Source organism: Dermacentor variabilis, chromosome 9 (genome assembly GCF_050947875.1).
Source record: "Dermacentor variabilis isolate Ectoservices chromosome 9, ASM5094787v1, whole genome shotgun sequence".
Classification (NCBI taxonomy): Eukaryota; Metazoa; Arthropoda; class Arachnida; order Ixodida; family Ixodidae; genus Dermacentor; species Dermacentor variabilis.
In genome coordinates this window covers 82,150,576-82,170,905 of record NC_134576.1, presented here as the reverse complement: position 1 = coordinate 82,170,905, position 20,330 = coordinate 82,150,576, and the positions used below count along the sequence as shown (strand labels likewise).

At 45.8% G+C, this 20,330-nt stretch overlaps 1 protein-coding gene across 1 annotated transcript in view; it reads right to left on the bottom strand.

Annotated features, from left to right (window-relative positions):
• Positions 1–4,567: 4,567 nt before the first annotated feature.
• VGAT (vesicular GABA transporter) overlaps positions 4,568–20,330 on the bottom strand; it is a 41,358-nt gene continuing 25,595 nt past the window's right edge. Inside the window, exon 4 of the mRNA XM_075668552.1 lies at positions 4,568–13,448. Coding sequence (XP_075524667.1) covers positions 12,249–13,448 — 1,200 coding nt within the window. The 3' untranslated portion in view covers positions 4,568–12,248. The remainder of the gene's footprint in view (positions 13,449–20,330) is intronic.

The window sequence follows — 20,330 nt, the reverse complement described above, 5'->3', positions numbered from 1 at the left end:
ACCGTTGGGCAAGTTAAGCGGTTTATCAACGCTGCACAATACATAAGTGTTTGTGTCGCTGTAAGCCGCATGTACTTACATGGCAATCGCTGTTAGTTTGTATATGTCAAGTAAAATTTCTTAGTCGTTGAACAATATACTGCAGTGAACATATATGCCGAATAACATTCCTCTACCTGCAGCTGGGAGCCCATGATTTCTCTCGAAGGGCAGCTTGCCCTTTCCTTCAACTTTTCGAAATCCTCCACCACTTTGTTTCTTTACTCTTACGCAGAAGCAAACACGATGGCAGCTGTGCCATCGCTACGACGAAGCACAAAAGCATTGCCTTCGGCAGAAGCAAAAGCGCAGGAATGTTATGACATACATACATACATACATACATACATACATACATACATACATACATACATACATACATACATACATACATACATACATACATACATACATACATACATACATACATACATACATACATACATACATACATACATACATAGACACGCCGTGGTTGCTCAGTGGCTATGGTGCTGGGCTGCTGGGCACGAGGTCGCGGGATCGAATCCCGGCCACGACAGCCGCATTTCGATGGGGGCAAAAACACCCGTGTGCTTAGATTTAGGTGAACGTTAAAGAACCCCAGGTGGTCGAAATTTTCGGACTCCTCCACTACGGCGTGCCACATAATCAGAAAGGGGTTTTGGCACGTAAAACCCCATAATTTTTTAATACATACATACATACATACATACATACATACATACATACATACATACATACATACATACATACATACATACATACATACATACATACATACATACATACATACATACATACAATTTCGCCATGAGGAGCAGCCGCACAACGTGGTGCTTTTTCCCCACAATCATAACGTACTACACCTTAGTAACGTCTAATGGAGCGTTAACGTGGTTTAGTTGGCACACATCGCTGTCGAAACAGCGTGTAAAGACGTACATGACGCGCGAGAACGCAAAGGACAAAATTCTAACCTGTAATTATCGTTTATTGCGTGTTCTACACGGCATATAAACACTCTGCAGCATAACTACAAATTAGTTCATAGCAAGTGATTTCATACCAAATGCGCTCATACCAACTGATACTGGCCCAGCCAGCAACGCGGGCAACCGTCTAAAGATTCTAGCTCTTTATCAGAAAGTAGCAGTTTCGCCCGAAAGGCGAAATATTTGAAGGTATACCAAAGTATTAGGCAACTACACGTAGTAAACCTGGTAGTTTTAGCGGCTGTATAAATGGGAGTAAAGCTTCAGTCACTAATGAAATTAGCAAGCATGCTATTACACGCGCACAGGAAAGCATTAAAAGCGGAAGTATTCTGCGACGATCCACTTCGGCGATATAGTACCGCCTTGGCCACTCCTTGGCCATTAGCGCGCGCTGATTGGCTGGTTGAGCACTACGTCATCCGGTTTTTGTCAACCAGCCTATCAGCGCGCGCCTGACGGCCATACTATCGCCGAGGTGACACTGTCGCCGAAAGTGATCGTCGCAGAATACGTCCCCAGATTTCACTCGATGGCGGTGAACGCTCATTGTCACAACGCTGGCGCGATGAGTGCCGACAGGGGGGAGAGAACGCTTCGTGCGGCCTCTCGCATCACCGCATCTCCTAAAGTAGAGATCACGCAACCTTGAACACTGGGGCGCGCGTGAAGACAGCGCGCATGAAGCCAGCAACCATCTCGGCTCGCCCTTGGACTTTGCACCCACCTCAGATCACCTCCAAGCCGCGTATGCGCTCAACCACGCCGACAAATAACCGAGTTAGAGATGCAGATGCGCGCTTTCTTCCTCTAGGGCTTAATCACGTGAGCGCCAACAACTGGCGCGTGAGAAGACCGCGCGCATCAAGCCACCATCCTTCTCGGCTCGCACTTGTATGCGTTCCCTCGCACGCACAGCATACGGCGCGTGGGGCGCGATAGGATCTTAACGCAATTATATAGACTTTACATGCAACATCACAACGATGGCGACGTTGTCGAAGACGGTGAAAAATTCGCCTTGAGTGCTCGTGCAATTGCTGTCGCAATATAAATATTAATTGAAAACGTGCTTACGCATGCTGTGCCTTGTTTTTTTCCCTATATCTTGTATGGTACATAGATTTCGCTTTACCCTGATTTACATAATGCAAGACGTGTGCTAACAGGACAGGGACACAAATAAAAGATGACCGCAGCGCTTAAAAACAGCTTTAGAGCGCACCTCTTTTACGCTCCCGTTGCTGCGGCGAAAGATGAAAGGGTGAACGCGGAGCGCAGGAGGAAATGAAAGACGCGAGGAGAAATGCAGAGGGGGAGGGTACAGCGAAAGGGCGAGAATAAAAGCGGAGTGCGGTGACGATGGCTACGAGATGGCGCCAGGGTAGCGCGCACAGTCTTGGGACGTCTGCCGGCGGCGGCTGCTGTGAATCGAGGCCACGCGTCGCCCACGCTGTGGCTGCCGCGATCTCTAGGTTGGCGAGGCAGTCGCGCCACACTTCGCTCCGTTTGTTTGCAGATTGTCCGCGCCAGCCGGTATACCGCGAAATGAAAACACGTATAGAGCTGCGCTCAAATTTCGCATTATAGGGAGCGTCGTAATCATCGGTGAACGTTTTTATCGAAAGAAATACAGAATATGTACGATAAGAATAGGTACAGAAATAAAGGGACACATGGTAGCTTAACAATTATGGCAAACTATTCACAGTAGTCCCTCTCCCGTTGTTCCTTCTTTTTTTTTCATTATGGCACTTTGCAAACTCGCTTAACTGTTTATTTTTCCGATTGGCATATTTTCTTAGAACGATTGTCTACTTAATACATGAATAGCATATCCGAATTTTTCGTGAATCAGTGCCAGATTGCTTCCTGCTCCAGTTTGAAATAATACGCATGCTCCCGCAGCCTGTCGCTGTAATGCAGCGTCCGTTTCGTTCAATATAGGATCTTCGGTGTGTTTGCAGACCAGCAAGGCTGCAACAGCAGCTGTCGTAATTCGTCACCGATGAGCTCTTGCCACTGCACCATAACGGGCCGAAAGCGAGCGGTCTTATGCATCGCTTGCTCCCGCTTGTCGGCGCCCGGCCCTATCTCGGAAAGAAATAAGTCCTTATGGCCGAAACAGGGATAACGTCCAACAACGTTCGCCGGCATTTTTTTTTTTTTTTTGCCCCCGTCTCGGCACACAGAGGCAACATGGTAGCTAGAGTTTGCCGAGGGCGTAGTGCTAAGTCGTCACAACTCGTTGCGAATACGTTTACGTGTGAGCCCAAACTAAACAGGCGCCGTACGCTGTGCACACAGTAGGCGATTGCCCCAGGACGAGAGCTGTCGACAGATATAGTGTGTTCCATCCACGTTCCACAGCGATGTTAGCGAGGAAGCAAACGTAGGGGCAAAGTAACTAAAGTAAGGCACTCGTCCGGACTGTTTGTCAAGCTTCGGCATTAGAAGGAGCACTGCTTTTTTCTGCTTTCTTTGTTTACAGTATCAAACAGAGCAACGTTAACATTAAACAAAAAAAAAGTTTCTTGCTTGTTTCCCCTTCTACGTTGCATTTTGTTGTTTCATTTAGGTTAAGGGGGCACCAAATAAAAATAATTCTTGTGCTTATTGAGTAAGTTACATTACTGCAATAATAGAAAGAAAAGGCGCTCTTACCGCGATAAAAGGCTTCGCAACCCAGAGCAGGCGCAAAAGGGAAATACGGTTGGCGATGCTACTTTGAAGTTCTCGCACCAATTTGCCGTGACGTCATAGACATTGATGGAGTCTGCTATGGCCCAGTTAATTGTGTGTCGGTAAAGATGTGCTGCATTGTATTTCAAGAGAGGCAAGGAGTGATCTTTCTATCAGATTTGCCACCATAGGGCCTCGCTGAATTAACAAAAAAAAAGAAACAGAAACATGGTCTAAATTAAAGAAACGCTTACGTATTCCTGCTCACATGTAAACCAATGAAAAGAACGACTAAAGAAATGCAGAAAAATAAATGGTCGTAATCAGAAGTCAACCTCACAGCTCACTTAGTACAACTGCTGTTGTAAGATTCGTTGCAATCTTGGCAGATATATCTGCAGTTTGCAAAGGTTTAACGTAGTACCCAGAATAAAGGGCCACTGCAGCGTGAGGTCACAATAGCTGAACGCTCTGCTTTGGGACGACAGACTGTCACCATCAAGCTTAACACGAACGATGAAAGAGACGTATAGCCGCTTAGCTGCAACAAACACACGTACCAAATATTGAATGCTTTGAAAGAAGGACACATTAAAGGTAACACTCTCAATCTAGGAACCCCAACCAGAAATCTCCAGCATTGGAGCAACATTCAAGCAAAAAATGTGGTTGAGGTGGGCTCGCGCAAATTATAACGGCGATTGTATGTCAATACAGTGCTTGATTAGCGCTCGTATCTTAGCCTGGGCTGAAATGTTGACCACTTATCAGCAGAGATGGTTACAGAACGTTAGGCGCCGAGTCACAGGAGCATAGACCGACTCGGGGACGAACCAGTCTTCATACGAGTGTAGTCTACAAGCCTTTTAATACACTTTTTACACACACATAGATTGTAGTATCACATAGAAACGAGTTGGTAACGTTCTGTTGATTGAAACTTTATTACATATACATTGTCATTTCTATGATAAGAAAGAAGTCAAAAAAGAAGGAAAAAAAAAAGAAACACCAGCACAGTACCACGCTCTAGACGATTCCTCACGCGATATGTGACATTCATTGAATTCAAGCAGGGATATCAGGAGCTTCACTCTACACGCACCTCGCTCTCAAGGTCGAATGACATTTACGCAGGCTCGTGGGGTTTCATTCAAAACGATGCTTAACGTGCAAATATAGTACAAACTACCTTTGATTGTAACGAACGCGCATAATTGCAATATCCGTAATACTCAAGAATTCGGAGTAAATAATAAAAAGAAGAGTCTGCATTACCACTCAATTCTTCGGGACCTGTTGAACACATACGTACAGCGAATAGTTGTTAACCGACTTCCTCGCAACTTCAGCGTTGGCACAGTTTTGTGTATTGGGAAAAGAAAACACAGCTTCTTTATACGTTTAACGTTTCTAAAGTTTTGATCTAGTCGTTCACGCTTGAAGTAAATGAATTGGTTCATGATATTCTTGCAATTACCAATCTTGTTGAAGCTCGATGAATGCATGCTCATCGTTGCCAATCGCATCCAACGGGCAAGTTTACATCTAGCTGTAGTGAGATTATTTCTTTCAGTTTCGACGTCTACCCCACAATTTTTCTTCCTCTTGAACTCATTCTTTCATTCTTCCTCGCTGCCTGTGCCGAATATCGTTCTATCGTCACTATACACCGATTTATGTTTTACTATCGGTCGTCATCTGCATTTAATTGGTTTTGTCCTTTTGTCATTTCACCATATTACTTTAGGAACGATATCCGCGATTACCCGCTCTTGAATCACTGAAACATGCTTCACTGAATCACTAAAACATGTATTCGCGTTGCACAAAACAACGTGCAAAAAATAATAATACAGTAAACGGTGAGAGTAGCGTTACGCGGCGAACCCGGATTTGATCTCTGGCCGAAGTGGAATTTGCTATGTTTCTTTTTTTCGTCGCAGATTGCGGCGGGTGATGATATCACAAAACCCACGGAGCTAGTCATTAGCAACTATTCGCTGTAAAGGGATTTCGACGGACAAATGCTGACGGAAGCAGACAAGCGCGAAAAGACCGAACAATGCTAAATTAGACAAAGCTAGGTGTGTGACAGACAGCAGAATTAGGTCCATCGGGTCATCTTCCTGCATGCGCCTACATTCATGCTCTGTGCAAGAATGGCGCTTGATCTCAACACACATCGCCATGAAAACAAGACAGCACACAGCGCGAAGAAGTACAGCATGGAGGTACCACAAGTGACTTGAATAAGAGATGCCCAACCTTTCGGGTCGAAATTACATTACCGAACAAATCGCGGCTCCATGCCGGGTTCGAGAACAAACAAAACCAGCTATATGCAGCACCATCCAGGATTTCATTTTGTTCAGAGTCACACGCATATACTCTCGAGCACTATAGATATATGTATACATGTATTAATACAACAACAATGCCAATCAGTCGTGTCTGTATGTTTTGACCTTACTGTTCCTTTTTCTTTTTTTTTCTTTTTCTTTTTTGCGCATCATGTTCTCTCATCAATCAACAGACTTGAGACCTGTTGACACTTGGCACACAGTATCAGTATAGGCAACAACATCGGGCCCGGACTCGCTTGTAAATGGAAGACGTTATAGGCTGGAAGCAGCTGGAGTTGCGTTTGGAGGAAGTGTGACGCGATGTTTCGTCAAGTTCAGCAAGCACGTGTTATCTGTCGTCTGAACATTGAAGCACGCAAGGAGAGTGCTGGTAATAGTGGAGGAACCATGTCGTCCGCACTGTTCCTACATGCAGCACTGAGAGAGAGCAAGATGTTCCACGAACTTCAGAAACGCTCGTTTCTTCAGGACATTAAGGACAATAGCGAACTTGGAAAGTTGGCACCGATACACGATTAACAACAGCACCCGAAAAACTAACGCTTATAAAGACACAGCTACGAAGAGGAACAAGGCGTTGACTTCTACCAGCAACAAGACAAAAAAAAATGCGTTAGGTGAAAGTCAGCCATTTTTAAAGAGAAGCTTTCTTTGGCTCTCGCTTTCTCCCTCCCTCCACTTTCCTATTGCTTGAACGGCTGTCTGTCTGAGTAAAGTGGGCCGATACGGGAGACCTTGTACCAATTGGCTGGACCGATCCCAGAGATAGTGTAATAAAAAAGAAACGGTGATTCGGTGGGCTAATTCTGGCACCAGTGCGCGAAATGTGTACCCGTAAGGGTTTTTAACGTGCTTTGTTACGCGAGCCAATCCTGGTGACAATGCGAAAGCCGCGGCACCCACACGCGTCATAGCACTTAACCATTAGTGCCAACCAGTAAGTGTCCCCAACAGCATTATCTCAGCAGGTTGACCTAGAAGCTATCGCTTGACCTTTACAATTGGTCTCCAATGATTTCGGCCCAGTTATCTTTCTTTTTGAGTCACATGTATTAAGTAGATGTCGGAGCTCTTAGACGCGCCGATTACTTATCTGTTCTGACTTGTTATAAAAAAGTAAATAATAAGAAAGGCATCCCTAGTTCCCGCCGTAGCTGTCTCTTTCCCCATCCGAGTTTCTCGCGCTTTTAATAACGCACATTTACATATATTTCGTCGCCCACAGCATACACGACGGTGTTAGTCACGTCATTGCATGTAAACTACTTAAGCTCCGACGATTTCTCACACATTATCAATAGAACGTGAGTGTTCTTAAGAAGATATGTCGGCAACAGATCAAGAAACACTGCATAGACATCTTCACTAACACTTGACATATGAGCAACTGTATGGTTCTACACAATACCGCAGCTCGCTGTTCCACCAGTAACTTCAACAAAAACGCAGTCTGATATGTGACTCTCTATTATATGTTAACAACAAGGCAGTCAACACTCGCGACGCCCGAGTGAAAGATCTTTATGTGTAAACTGCAAGTATATACTTGTTTCTGGAGCCTTAACGTAAGTGTCGTGAACGCTTCAAGAAAGAAATTGTCTTCCAGGTTCTTTGCCACATCTTCGGAAACATGGCTGCTTATTTCTGTCTAAACACGTAAAATGACGCGTTTGCAACTTGATCGCAGTTCCTTATATATGTCTTTTGTTCCTTTGTTGATCGCAGTTCCTTATATATGTCTTTTGTTTGCAGGTTTCACAGCACTACAACAGCTCTCGCCTTCACTATTGTCACGCGTTGAAAGAGCACTGCCACATTTTACGCAACAATGAGCACTTCTTGTAAATGACGCCCTAAAAAGTATACACATTTAAACACCCATCTGTGGAAAGACAGTATGGTTGGGATGACAGGAATTTTTTGGGTGGAAAATCCCGGAATACAATATGCTCGCCGCACACAACCTACGTCACATCAATTCTAATTTGACTCGACACATATCAATGATTGCTGCAGCACCCACTCGCACACTGGAAGGCTGGAAAACGATTATGCAAATAAAATACGCGGAAACCCGTGAGATACATGGAGTGGCTTCGGCAGGGTGCATTTGTCATGCTGTGGATGACAAATTTTCCCCCTTAGTTGGAAGACTCGGTGTTGTAGGCGGGAAGGCCGCCTTATGGCTATCTACGGAGGGGGCTGTATAAGAGACATCCAGACTCCTACAACCACACTGACTCGCAGCCGCGGTGATGAGTCATGCTCATATATGAGTCATTCTGTATAAGCTAGCTAAATGGATGGCTAGAATTCACAGCACACAAAAATTATACAACCCTGAAGATTGCAGAACGCTCAGGGAAGCTCTTTGCGGAGGCATTGAACGTTCAAGTGGAAGACTCTTTGATTTTGCATTTGTTCTGGTGGTACGCTTACATATTTTCCTTCGCAGCACACACGGACTGTGCGACTCTGAAGAAATGCAGAATGCGTAGCCTACAGCTGTCCATTAAAGCGATGAAATGTCCAGTGGAAGACGTTTTGACTTTGCGTTTGTTTCAGCCGTACACCGAACTTTTTTTTTCGTTAACAGCACACAGATATATAGTACAATCCTGTAGAAGTGTAGAATACGTACAGGCCTTGAGACGATAAAAGTTTAGGTGGAAGACTCTTTTGACTTTGCCTTGGCTTCAGCATACGCTTAGCAGTTTTTGTCCACAGCAAACCGAAAGTGTACAATCCTGAAGAATTGTGGAATACGCATGACTAACTTTTTGTTGTGACGATGGAAGTTCTTGTGGAACATTCTTTGACTGCGGTTGTTTTAGCCGCACATTTAACTTGTTTCCTTCACAGCACACAAAAAATGTGCAACTCTGAAGAATTGTAGATTGTGTAGGAGGCAGCTGTTCGTTGAAATTGAAATTTACAGTGGAAGACTCTTTGACATTGCGTTCGTTTCAGCGTTCGTTTCAGCGTACGCTGAACGTTTTCTTTCTCGTTCACATCACACAGAGATTGTGCAAACCTGTAGAAATCTAGATAGCGTACAAATCTTCATATGATAAAAGTTTAGGTGGAAGACTCTGACTTTGCCTTTGTTTTAGCAAACGCCTAGCCGTTTTTGTTCACTGCACACCGAAAGTGTGCAATTCTGAAAAATTTTAGCATTTCCAACAAACTGCTTGTTGTGACAATGACAGTTTCCGTGGAAGACTTTCTGACTTTGCGTTTGTCATAGCACACGCCCAGCTGTTTTCATGTGAATCTAAGTACGTCTCAAAAGAACTGACGTGCTATTTATGGTAGTAATTATGCAATCTAAACTCACAGCTTAGCATAGCAGCTTCGAAGCCCGTTAGATATAGTAATTTATTGTTTTTATTCACTGAGTTGATATTCCGATATGACAAGAAAGCGTTTTCATCAACAGTGGGCGAATGCAAAAGGCCTCAACTTGGAGCCAACTTATCGACAAAGTATTTTAATTTGTCGAAACGCTGCCGTCAGGCTGAAGCTTCCCTTGTTCACCGGCTGTTGATCACTTCAAGTCTCCATTTTCATGGGATCCCTATAACTAGTAAAAAATTGTTTTGTAACGCAGACATCCGCGTTCGGATTGCTATGAAGAATGGATCACTAAACGGGCTCGAAATTTGACCCAGCACATGTAACGTAAGCTGTTTGAAGATTGCACAAGACTATGAGTCCATAAGGTCTGGAAAAAACGGAGTGTTCGCGAGTCCTTTTGGGATAGTAACTGCATGCTCGTTTCACTGTTAAGTACGCTTTCGAGAATACTTGTAATCGCCGATAGATTGCCTTTGCCCGATTTGTGACCAGTCAGGTTTAACTTGCCTTATTTGAGTGTGCAATGACTCTTGCAAAGAGGGTTCGGACCAAATCTCGCAAAATGGAGTCGCCATGAATAGACCTTTGCTTTTTGAGAATCACAGAAAGTCTACCACTTCTACAGAAGCGACAGAAGCGTATGTAATACGACGATCCATCACACGGCGGTCAGATGCAACAGGAGTGCATTTAGGATTGTGTCATGAATCGCTGTGAGGATATTCGTTAGGCAACTCGCCCTATAACACGCTAATGTTTGTGAAACCCGGGCTAGCTCCCTTGTCCGTAAAGAAGTATTTGCAGGATCATCTAGTTAAAATGGAAGACTCAACTTTGAGCTAGCAGTTCTCTTCATCGTATGCCAACTTTCATAAGACTTGCAGCGCGTGTTGAAGTACGCCAAGTCTGTCGACGCAATGAGCACATTTCTTCTTTTATTAAAGTAGCGTAGAAGTTATTCAATATTACTTAGCAGACATCATCATATCGCAGCAAAGCCTTTTTGTTGTGCGTGTGGATGTATTTCTTTTTTGTTTTTCAAAGTCCTGTTTCTAGCTTCAACGCATTTAACTGCTCGCAAAGCACGTGATAGTTTCACAACCATTAAAGAGAGATGAGGGTTTGTGGATATGCTTACTTCACTTAAAAGCTGCCATGGAAGACTAAAATTTATTGTCACTTTAATTGAAGTATGTACTCCAAATAAAGGCAGAACATATACCTTGCTATTTCTATCTTCCTCCTATTTTTTTTCAGCATCGTATTTTCATGCCATCAGAAAGCATCACTGCGCGTTTACAGTTGGTGGTATACCAAAAACGTTTTTTAGCCGAAATGTCGTCACAGGCGATTTGGAACGATACCAAAAAAAAAGATTCTTACTGACGCGAACTGCAACATGAGGCGGCGGTCTGCAAGGACTACGCAGTAACTACTTTCCTGCATCAGTAAGGCGTTGCGTCTCTACAAATTCATTCCTCATCGTCAAGGCCTAAACGAGGACATCTCCGTGTGCCAAAAACGCTCGTGCCGGACCGAGAAACCATCCTTTACATCTTCTCAAGTTCGTTCGTGACTTGATGGCGCTTAGGCTGGACTAGAATTATCGAGCGTGTTTCCCGGCTGACATTCAAGGACATCTTGGTTATCGTCTCATTTTCTTCACCATATTTATGGGCGATATACAAGTGCTGGTTAGCAAAAATGGCCGTTTCGCAAGAATCCCGTAAATCTGCAAGTGCTCTGCCTTTTCAGGCAATACATTCAAGTCCACAGGGCTTCAGGCATGCGAGGGTGCTACCTGATCCCTGTGGCTAACCGCTTCGCTTTTTCGATGTGCACTTCGTAGCTAGCTAATTCAGTGATTACATCCACACGTACAGTCACTGGAAGACATATCGGTATACATTTTAGGCACACATCACTTACTGCCATCTCATTCGAAATGAGTTGCGTAGCTTCTATCTGCACATTGCATGCAGTTGCGATGATTTCTTGCTCGACCGTGCTTAATGAAAATGATACAGCAAACAGTGGTAGTCTGTTCAAGAATAAGAATTAGCTGACGAAGGTTCAGCAGGATATCAATGTTTCAATGCTCGAAACTCGTCGCCTCATATCTCAGTCTGCTTCGTGACATGCGAAACAATTCCTCTTGCTTATGTCTAGGCACTGGATGACGGTGCTGGGAGATATACTTCTTCGGGAATAATGTCTGAGAGAGCAGAGTGCTTTAGCAGGGGTTTGTTCGGTAACTCGTGCGCTTCTTCAAACTACTGGTTTCACTTGAAAACATAGCGTAAGTAGCATTATTAAAACCAGAAATAATTAAAAAAGAGCAATTAAGGTCGCTTCGTCCCAGCGAACGTGGGGGTGTCTTAACTCAGCCGTACCGTAGCTGCGAACCTATCGACTGCGTGCGTAAAGTGATTGTGCCACGTCGCTGATTGGTTCTACTCCCCTAAACGATTAGCGGTTTGGCACGATTTATCATAGGTTTATAGCGACTATAGTAGTCTTGCTGAGCCAAGCTTTGATGTAGACACACGTCTTCGCCAGGTTCGCGCTCCCGAGACCTCATCGACCCAGCTAGTGAAGCTCGCTTAGTCGCTAGTGCCGTTATTACTTTTTTTGTCGTTATATCCCGTGCCGAACCGTTTCGGCGTCCCACAGGAAGGAAAGCCTCTCTCGTAATGCGCACAAACATGCATGAACATGTCAACTCAGACTCACGGAACACGCACACAAACAACAATAGAAGGAAAGAAAAGCCTTATCGCTGGGCGCGATATTAGTAACGAGGCACGTTCTAAGATTCTATGACCGGCACGTGAGGCAGCGGAAGGTGGTAGGCCTCCACAAGACCTGCAAACGAGGTGTAAATGCCCACGAGGCCAGAGAAGCCCCCGAAGCACATGATGAACACCTCCCAGCTGATGGAGTACCACTCCATGGTGTCCCACTTGAGCTTCATGTGGAAGTAGCAGGGCCAGATGAAGGACAGCATGGTTCCAGTGAAGCTCCCGATCAGACCCATGAGCAGGGCGAAGTACGGGATCGAGATGGCCAGTAGCATGGTGAATATGACGAGCCCTACTCGCAGGGCCAGCCCCCACACCCGGAGCTCTCCGTCGATGGCGTAGCAGGAGGGGAACAGCGTCTTGGGTCGCTCCCGGAAGTAGGCGTGCTCGATCAGGGCTGACGCGGCGAAGTATGGCAGCGGAAAGGAGAATAGCGCCTTGGCGACCAGGATCAGGTTGACGATTATCTTGAAGCCCTTGGTCGGCAGGTTGTTGGTGATGACCTCCTGGGTCTCCTCGGCGAACGTGAGGAAGCAGACGTACGCGAACAGCGCCTTGAACACGGCGGCCGCGATGTGGCTCCAGTTGAGCATGCAGTGGAACTTGGTCTTGTCCGCGAGGTTCCCTTCGAGCGTGGGCAGGAAGATCTGCGACGTGTAGCTGAAAACGACGATGCCCATCGTGACCGGGAACTTGTTGATGTTGATGCGAAACTGGACCTTGGCCCAGGCCCATTCGGAGGCTCGGGTCAGGCAGAAGCCGAGAATGATGACGTTGATGAAGAGGTGAGTGACGGTGCACCAGAAGCTCAGCATCGATACGGACCGCAGGTTCTTGAGGAATGCGCACGGAAGCAGGACCATGGTGGTGAGCATGATCCAGGACCGCTGGTCGACGGCGCCTTCGGGGAAGGAGCCGATCATGAGGTCTCCGCAGAGCACTACGTACAGGATGCAGGTCATGAGCAGTTCGATGATCTGGGCGATGTTGACGGCTTTGCCGCCCCACCGCGGGCCCAGCACCGTCTGGGCCACGGCGACGTAGCTGTCCCGGACTCGAACAAGCTCCCCGCGCTCATTCGGCTCGTAGAGGCAGTCCACGAGTATCTTGCCCGTGTGGCAGCACATGTAGGCGACGAAGACTAGGGCGAAAATGCCCCAGTAGCCGCCGTGGAGCACCGAGTAAGGCAGGCTCACGATGAACATACCCTGCGAAATGAGAGAGCGCAGAATGAGCGTGTGCGGGCATTCTTATAGGCGACAAGTACTGGCTCTACCGTGGTGAGCTTTTTCTCTACAGAACTTGTGAGTCGATACGAAACGCTTCTTTTTTTTGTATGAACTGCTTGAAATCGGACGTCGACTTCGGGATCGTTCAGCCTGCGAACACACCTAGCCGGTGCCCGCTTTTGCTCGCGAATCGCTGTCGTGTCTGTGTGCCGCGTTTGATAAGCGACGATATTTATGTCGAGCGTCATGTAAATTGCACAGATTCAATCTCCACATATATAGACGAAGACAAAGGAGGCCGCAAGCTTTGAACGCAGAAAAGGTGCCATAAAGAATTCAGTTGCAGCCCCAGGGTGCCCAATACTTAACGGCTGTGTTAAAATTCTGGTGAATGATAAAGGTATACGTAGATTGCAGTGAAATTAGCTTCGTTTTTTCGCGAAGAACAATGGAGGACTTACAAACAGTATTTTACTCCTACGCAGAGCCCGCCGTTGCCAACATTGCCCAAACTTCTCAGTATAGCGTTCGCCAATTTCCTTAGAAGTCCGGAAAAAAATTCTCCCGAGGACATGTTGCAATGAGTGGTTCAGTTGACCACGAGCCCATACTGTTTATTTCAAAAAACTGGTTTTTTTTTTCATCCATTTCCGGAAGAAGCAGCCACCCGGTGGTAAATTAGGCCGGCGAAGTACCGCAACGGCAGGCCAAATGAGGGCGTTTGTTTATATAGTAATCGGCCGTGCCATTAGTGACGTCTGGAGCCTTTCATGCCATACGCGTTTTTCTTTTTTTTTTCTTTTCACCACATACTACATCCTTTCTATTTGTTAATGTCACACTCATCGTTTCATCATCAGTGACTCGAAATGTGTGATTGGCGAGCCCGCGCATCGCAGCGTGAATGAACCAAGCCTCAGGCGTAGGTGATGAGCCGTCACACGAAGCCTGGCGTCGCGTCCCCCCTGCGATCCCCAGTACAGTCGAACGCTCGCAGAGAGAAGCGATTTGAAGACATCAGACCGCCAGTGGCGTCCCTTGCGCTAAGCGTTTGCGGTTCCCATAGCTCGCCGTTATCAAGTGGTCGCCCGGGTGGCGGGAGATAGAAGAGATGACCATTACCCGGCGCGAAAGGAAGAAAAGTCACCGCGGGGTTGGATTGCTCTCGTCGAAGCTGTCGCTATTCTTTAATCTCATTTCTGGCACTGTAAAACGAACAAAAGAAACCAGCGATCTTGCTTCTCTCTTTCTCACACACACACACACACATATATATATATATATATATATATATATATATATATATATATATATATATATATATATATATATATATATATATATATATATGGAGAGGATACGATTCGTACGATTGGCCTACCAGCAGCGACGCAACATTGGTCCATCAGAAGAATATCATAGATGAACAAAACAAAAAGAACCAACCACCAGAGCTAGAATATTCCCCCTCCCTCTCCCTTTTTCTTTTTTCTTTTTTTACTGCTCTAACAGAGCGCTCCTTCGGAACGCTTTGTTAGAGCAGAAAAAAAGAGGCTTGGAAAGGGAAGTGGTCAAGAGAGACTGTCTAAGATGCTGTGAAATTGGTTGAGTGTTCCTTGGCTTAATTTGAATGCGCATTTCTATCGAATTGTATCTTACTGGGCGTTAAAGCATTAAACGCTGGCATAAGTGTATAAAAGAAGAAAACGAAGCAAAAAAGAAAAAATTCAACGTGGCAACTGCCACAATAGGAGGCACAACGCCGCCACCCTGCTTTCAAGAGAGCACTGACTTCCGAGAGAAAAAAAAGAAAAGGAATGGAAAGAAGGGAAGAGGCTACGAGCCGAGAAGGCTAAATCGAAGCCGATACAGGATCATCGTCTTCTGTAATCAGCACTGCTCGAAAGAACCCCAGAGTAATGTACTTCTTCTGTATGGAATAGACGAGGCAGTGAAAGAAGCAATTCGCCGGGAGCTGGGGGAGAACACGGTAGACAAAGTAAAAAAAAAATCCGCCTTGCAGACCCGATCGTGCTGAAACTTCCTTTCTTTCGTGAGAGTGACGCGGCCCTGCATTTATCGCGGGCCTCCCTATAGGAGCGCATTACTAGTACCACAGAATTGCGAGGCTTGTTGAGATAACCGCAAAGTTTCTCCCGGGGGCACGTGATGTATAGCCTGCCTTCGAGCGATGGTCAGGGTGCGCTTCAGGTCAACGTCGAGTCGTCTGGACGGCCGTCCTTTTTGCTGTGGGAAAAGTGATTGGGACGCGGAATGATCTGCAAAGCACAATGGAGTGCACTTGACAGCTTTGATGTATTTCTTAACGGATGGCGGTGGTTTTGTCTCGTGGTTATAAGCTACGTCGCTCTTCTTCTTATTATTGTATCTTATAGTGAAGCGTTCACGTAATTTCATTTCTGTGCTTGGCTGTCTGCGCGAGAGTGTGTTTGCGTGCGTGTTTTGTGTCGGTGTGCACGTCTGGGTTACAGGGCCTGGCCTTATGCATTGTTTGTGGCCTGACTTCGTCTGTCACTGTGTCACCTAAGGTTTCGTGTATATAAGTATGCGCTACCTTTATGTGTTATTTTGGAGCCTTTATTCGGATCAGCACTGCCTTGTGCTACAAAGGGATCGTTTGCCTTTTCTTCTTTTTTCTATGCGTTTTACGTGAAAGGGAGTAGCAGGCGATGGGGCCTGTAGGGCGCAAACAACACACAAGAATCACGATGGTGATGAACACACATAAATGCAAGTGACAAACAGAGGAAGTAGATAACGACTGATAAACGTTTTTGCCAAGAAGTTCATTACTGAATGCACAGCCTCAATTGACATTCATAACTGACGTACGTACTTTATCAGCAAACAACAGTTGGAATGACTGACGTACTGGCGAAAATCTGCTCTGGGCGGAGTACAAGAAATTAACACTTGTATCACGCAGCAGTTGACTGAGGCGCCACGGCTGTTTTACTAAAATTAGTCATCGTATCCATTAGCTGCCCTCTCCCCACTCTCCCCGTTCCACCTAATGAAAATAAAAATAAAGGCACACTGCATCAAAACAACAAAGACGGCAATATAGCCAGTAGCACTCGATATCTCGCATATTCCTCTCAATTCGTGCCCGGCAGAGGGGACACTTTAGAATTTCGGCACGAGTTTTCTCGAAGGGCCTGAAAAATTGAAGCAGCAAGTTTTTGTTCATGGGAACGCATAAAGTATGAAACTTCGGCATCGATTGATTAAATATCTATTTATTCGAAGTAACTACAAGCCAAACTACCGCAGGGCTTTTCTTCTAATTATGCTGCCTGCTCCTTCTACAGTAATAATGGTTAATGTACTGTCGCAAAAGTCGCGTTATTTTTTGAATTCTACACTCCCACGCCTATTAAGCATCGCGTCTTTAAGAATGGGCCGCAAGCCACCGTTTCGAAAACGGTAGGGAACGTGATCCTGGGTGCATCCAGATCACGTGAGCTGTGTGCGTTCGTGACTGCTGTTTTGTGCGTGATTAAATTGTTCGACGGAGAAGGTGGCCGCTGGTAGGGTAGAAACCATGGTGGCTATACACACCCGGGCTACGTGAAGCTGGCTGCGTGCGCAGCTGTTGTTTTGCGTGCTGTTGAATTGCTTGCCAGTGAAGGTGACCGCTAGCAGAATCTGAACCACGGCGGAAGCACGGCCGGCCTACGTGAAGCCGTCTTCGTCCGCCGCTATTGTTCTGTGTGCGATCAAATTGACTGCCGGTGAAGGTGACCGCCAGTGGAGTCCGAACTACGGCGAGATCAAGTGCGCGCGTGCGTGAACCTTGTCTGGCGGTCAGGAGTGGAAGGCCTACGCCTCGAGAGTTGTATGAAAAACGCGCCGATCCGACACTTCGGCAGTCTGCTCCGGGGACGATAAACGAACGCCGAGCAACAACCCGGGCAAATAAGCTGCCGACATCGCGCCCCGACACCGAACACCGCCGGCCGCCGTGTAAGCCAGCCGCCGACGTCGAGGTGCCGACTTCGAGGGTCGCTTACGGCTGGGCCGCATCGGTTGGGACGGACTGTCGGCGCGCCCGGTTTGCTGCATGTCACTTTTGATTCTGGGAACTCTAAATATTTGCTTTTCCAATTATTGTTTAGAAATTCAGTTTGGAATGATGTTCATTGTTCTCTTTGCGATTGCACATCGTAATTGTTCAACGTTGTTACACCTGTTCTTTGGAATTGTCACTTTACTTTTTCTGTCTAGCATATTCACATCCACTGCTTAAAAACGCCAGTTTGCTTTGTTGCTAAGAAACCACATTAAACTGCTGCCGTTTGAGGATTTCATAAGGCCTCTGTCTCGTTCACGACGGCAATTGGCGAAAGCCAGGCACCAGACTCCACCCCCTAATGACACTACTCAGGAGGAGCTAACGCAACGACTCTGTCGTCACATATAGAAACAATCAAACGGCGACACGCAATCGCAAATACTTTTAGGCTCGGAGAAGATTGCTCAAGGGCACCGGATGTGTAAACGTGCCACTGCGATGCCGTTAACTATTCATCCCTAAGCAGCTCGTAAAACCAGACAAACACTTCGACAGTGTCCGAAGGCAATATACTAGTGAGCCCCACTCTAGACACGCTGCATGATTTGTGTGGTACGAGTTTGGTTCAGTTTGGTTTGGTGCCTACGGATGTGGCTCAACCAGCGTTGGCTCAACCCACTACAGGGAATAGGTCATGAATCGGGCGAGTGATTCAAACGGCCGTCTTTCTTTCCACTTCCATACGCTCCTTCTCCGCTCCCCTCTGCACCTTTTCATGTGTAGCGTACCAAACGGAACAAACTTATGCTGATCTCCCTCCTGCCTTTCCCTTTTCCTGATCCCCGCGATTGCTTATTTGCATAAATTTCTAACTTCATAGTTCTGCGCAGTGTGCGATTATGAAGTTAGGTAAGAAACACGGACGCTTTGAAACACAAATTCAATAACGAGCATGACGCCTGACACTTGAACGCTTTTACGGAAACGCTTCTTTACAGGTGTTCCCACTCTATCGCTCGAAATGGGAAAGGAGGCGATCGGCACAGCAATGGATTATCGTGCGTCGCCGTTTGCCCATTAAATGCAACATACATGCTTTCATTGGCGCCCAGCGCTGCGACCGAGTGCGAGAAAAAGAAAATAACACGTAACGATTTTCAGAAATTCATTACTTTGTGGCTGCGGGTGTTGCAGTAAATTGCGGTAAAACAGGATTTAGCTATACTGACATAGCCTGCATACCTGTTTAATTGTACACTCATTTCGTGCAACTTCCCTATATATATACAGGGAATACAAGTCAGGACGTGCCTATCTCTCCTGCGCAAGTGCCACAGCGTACGTAATTTGAATTCTGTGCATCACAGGGAACATTTCATATGCCTGTAAAACGTTGAAATTCTTTCCCTTGATATATTAAACGAACAAAGGATATGGCTGAAAAAATATAACGGAAATCAATTACACGGTAAGGAGTGCGCGCGTTTGAGCCTATGACATCCCTAATCTTGTCTGGTTTTACTGCTGGCTAACCTTCCAATGTGGCTCGTGTCCCTGACTGACACTATTTCAGGATATATATATATATATATATATATATATATATATATATATATATATATATATATATATATATATAGTGTGTGCGTGTGTGTGTGTGTGTGTGTGTGTGTGTGTGTGTGTGTGTGTGTGTGTGTGTGTGTGTTGTGATCAATCAATTCAGTTGGCAGCCAGCGCTCCTGTTGTCTTCTTGCAATCATTCTTCCTTCGTACATTTTTGTTCTTCTTTCCGCACTTCAGTGCTTCGCACTGCAGACATTTCGCACTATGAACCTAAACCAACTCGCCCACATCGCTATTCTTATGTAATCATGTTAAGGTGTTCGGGTGGTGGTGGTTGAAACGGGGTACTCGAACTACGTTCGGTTGGTTCGTTCAGATCATTGGTACCCACCTCGCAGCGTCTATAAAAATGCTCTCACCTACGACGTCGAAGCAATAGCGCGATCCTGCCGGTTTCCGGTGACGCCAGCAACCGTTTAGGCGGTTTCGTAATTATGCTGTCGGGCATTTGTGTGCCTCGCGTCGATTACGACAAAGCGGCAGTGTATGCATTTCTTAAGGCGCTGATATAGTAGGGTTGATGATGATCACGATGATTTATTGGCATCCCCTTTGAAACGGGGCGGTGAGGAATAGTCAACCAGCGTGCTTGAGTTAATTAGGTATGCTACCCACGCTTTTGATTGTAGCATTTTTGTATGCAACACCTTAATGTTTTTTTTCCTCTCTTCCTCGAAATTTCCCTATCTGCAGTGACCTCTGGAATACCCCAAGGCTCTGTCTTGGGGCCTTTGTTATTTTTATTATATATAAATGACATCACTAGAGGTATTACGTCATCTTTCAGGATGTTTGCGGACGACAGCATAGTGTATAGGGTTATTGGCAGTGACTGTGGTTTTTATGCACTTCAGAGCGATTTAGATAAAATTTCAACTTGGTGTGCGAAATGGAAAATGTCGCTTAACGTTTCAAAATGTTTAAGCATCACCTTTACAAGGAAACATTCATTCAAGGCACATGAGTACAAATTAAATAGCGTTACTCTATGCAAGGTTACGGAATGCAAATACTTGAGAGTTTTGTTTACTTCGGATTTAAGGTGGAACAGGCATGTACGAAGGAAGGCGGCACGAAAATTGGGCTTCCTACGTCGAAATTTTGACCAATCACCTAGTAAATTGAAAGAACGGCTGTATTTCGCTCACGTACGTTTGGTACTTGAGTACGTGTCTGTCTACTGGGATCCTTATACGTGTCAG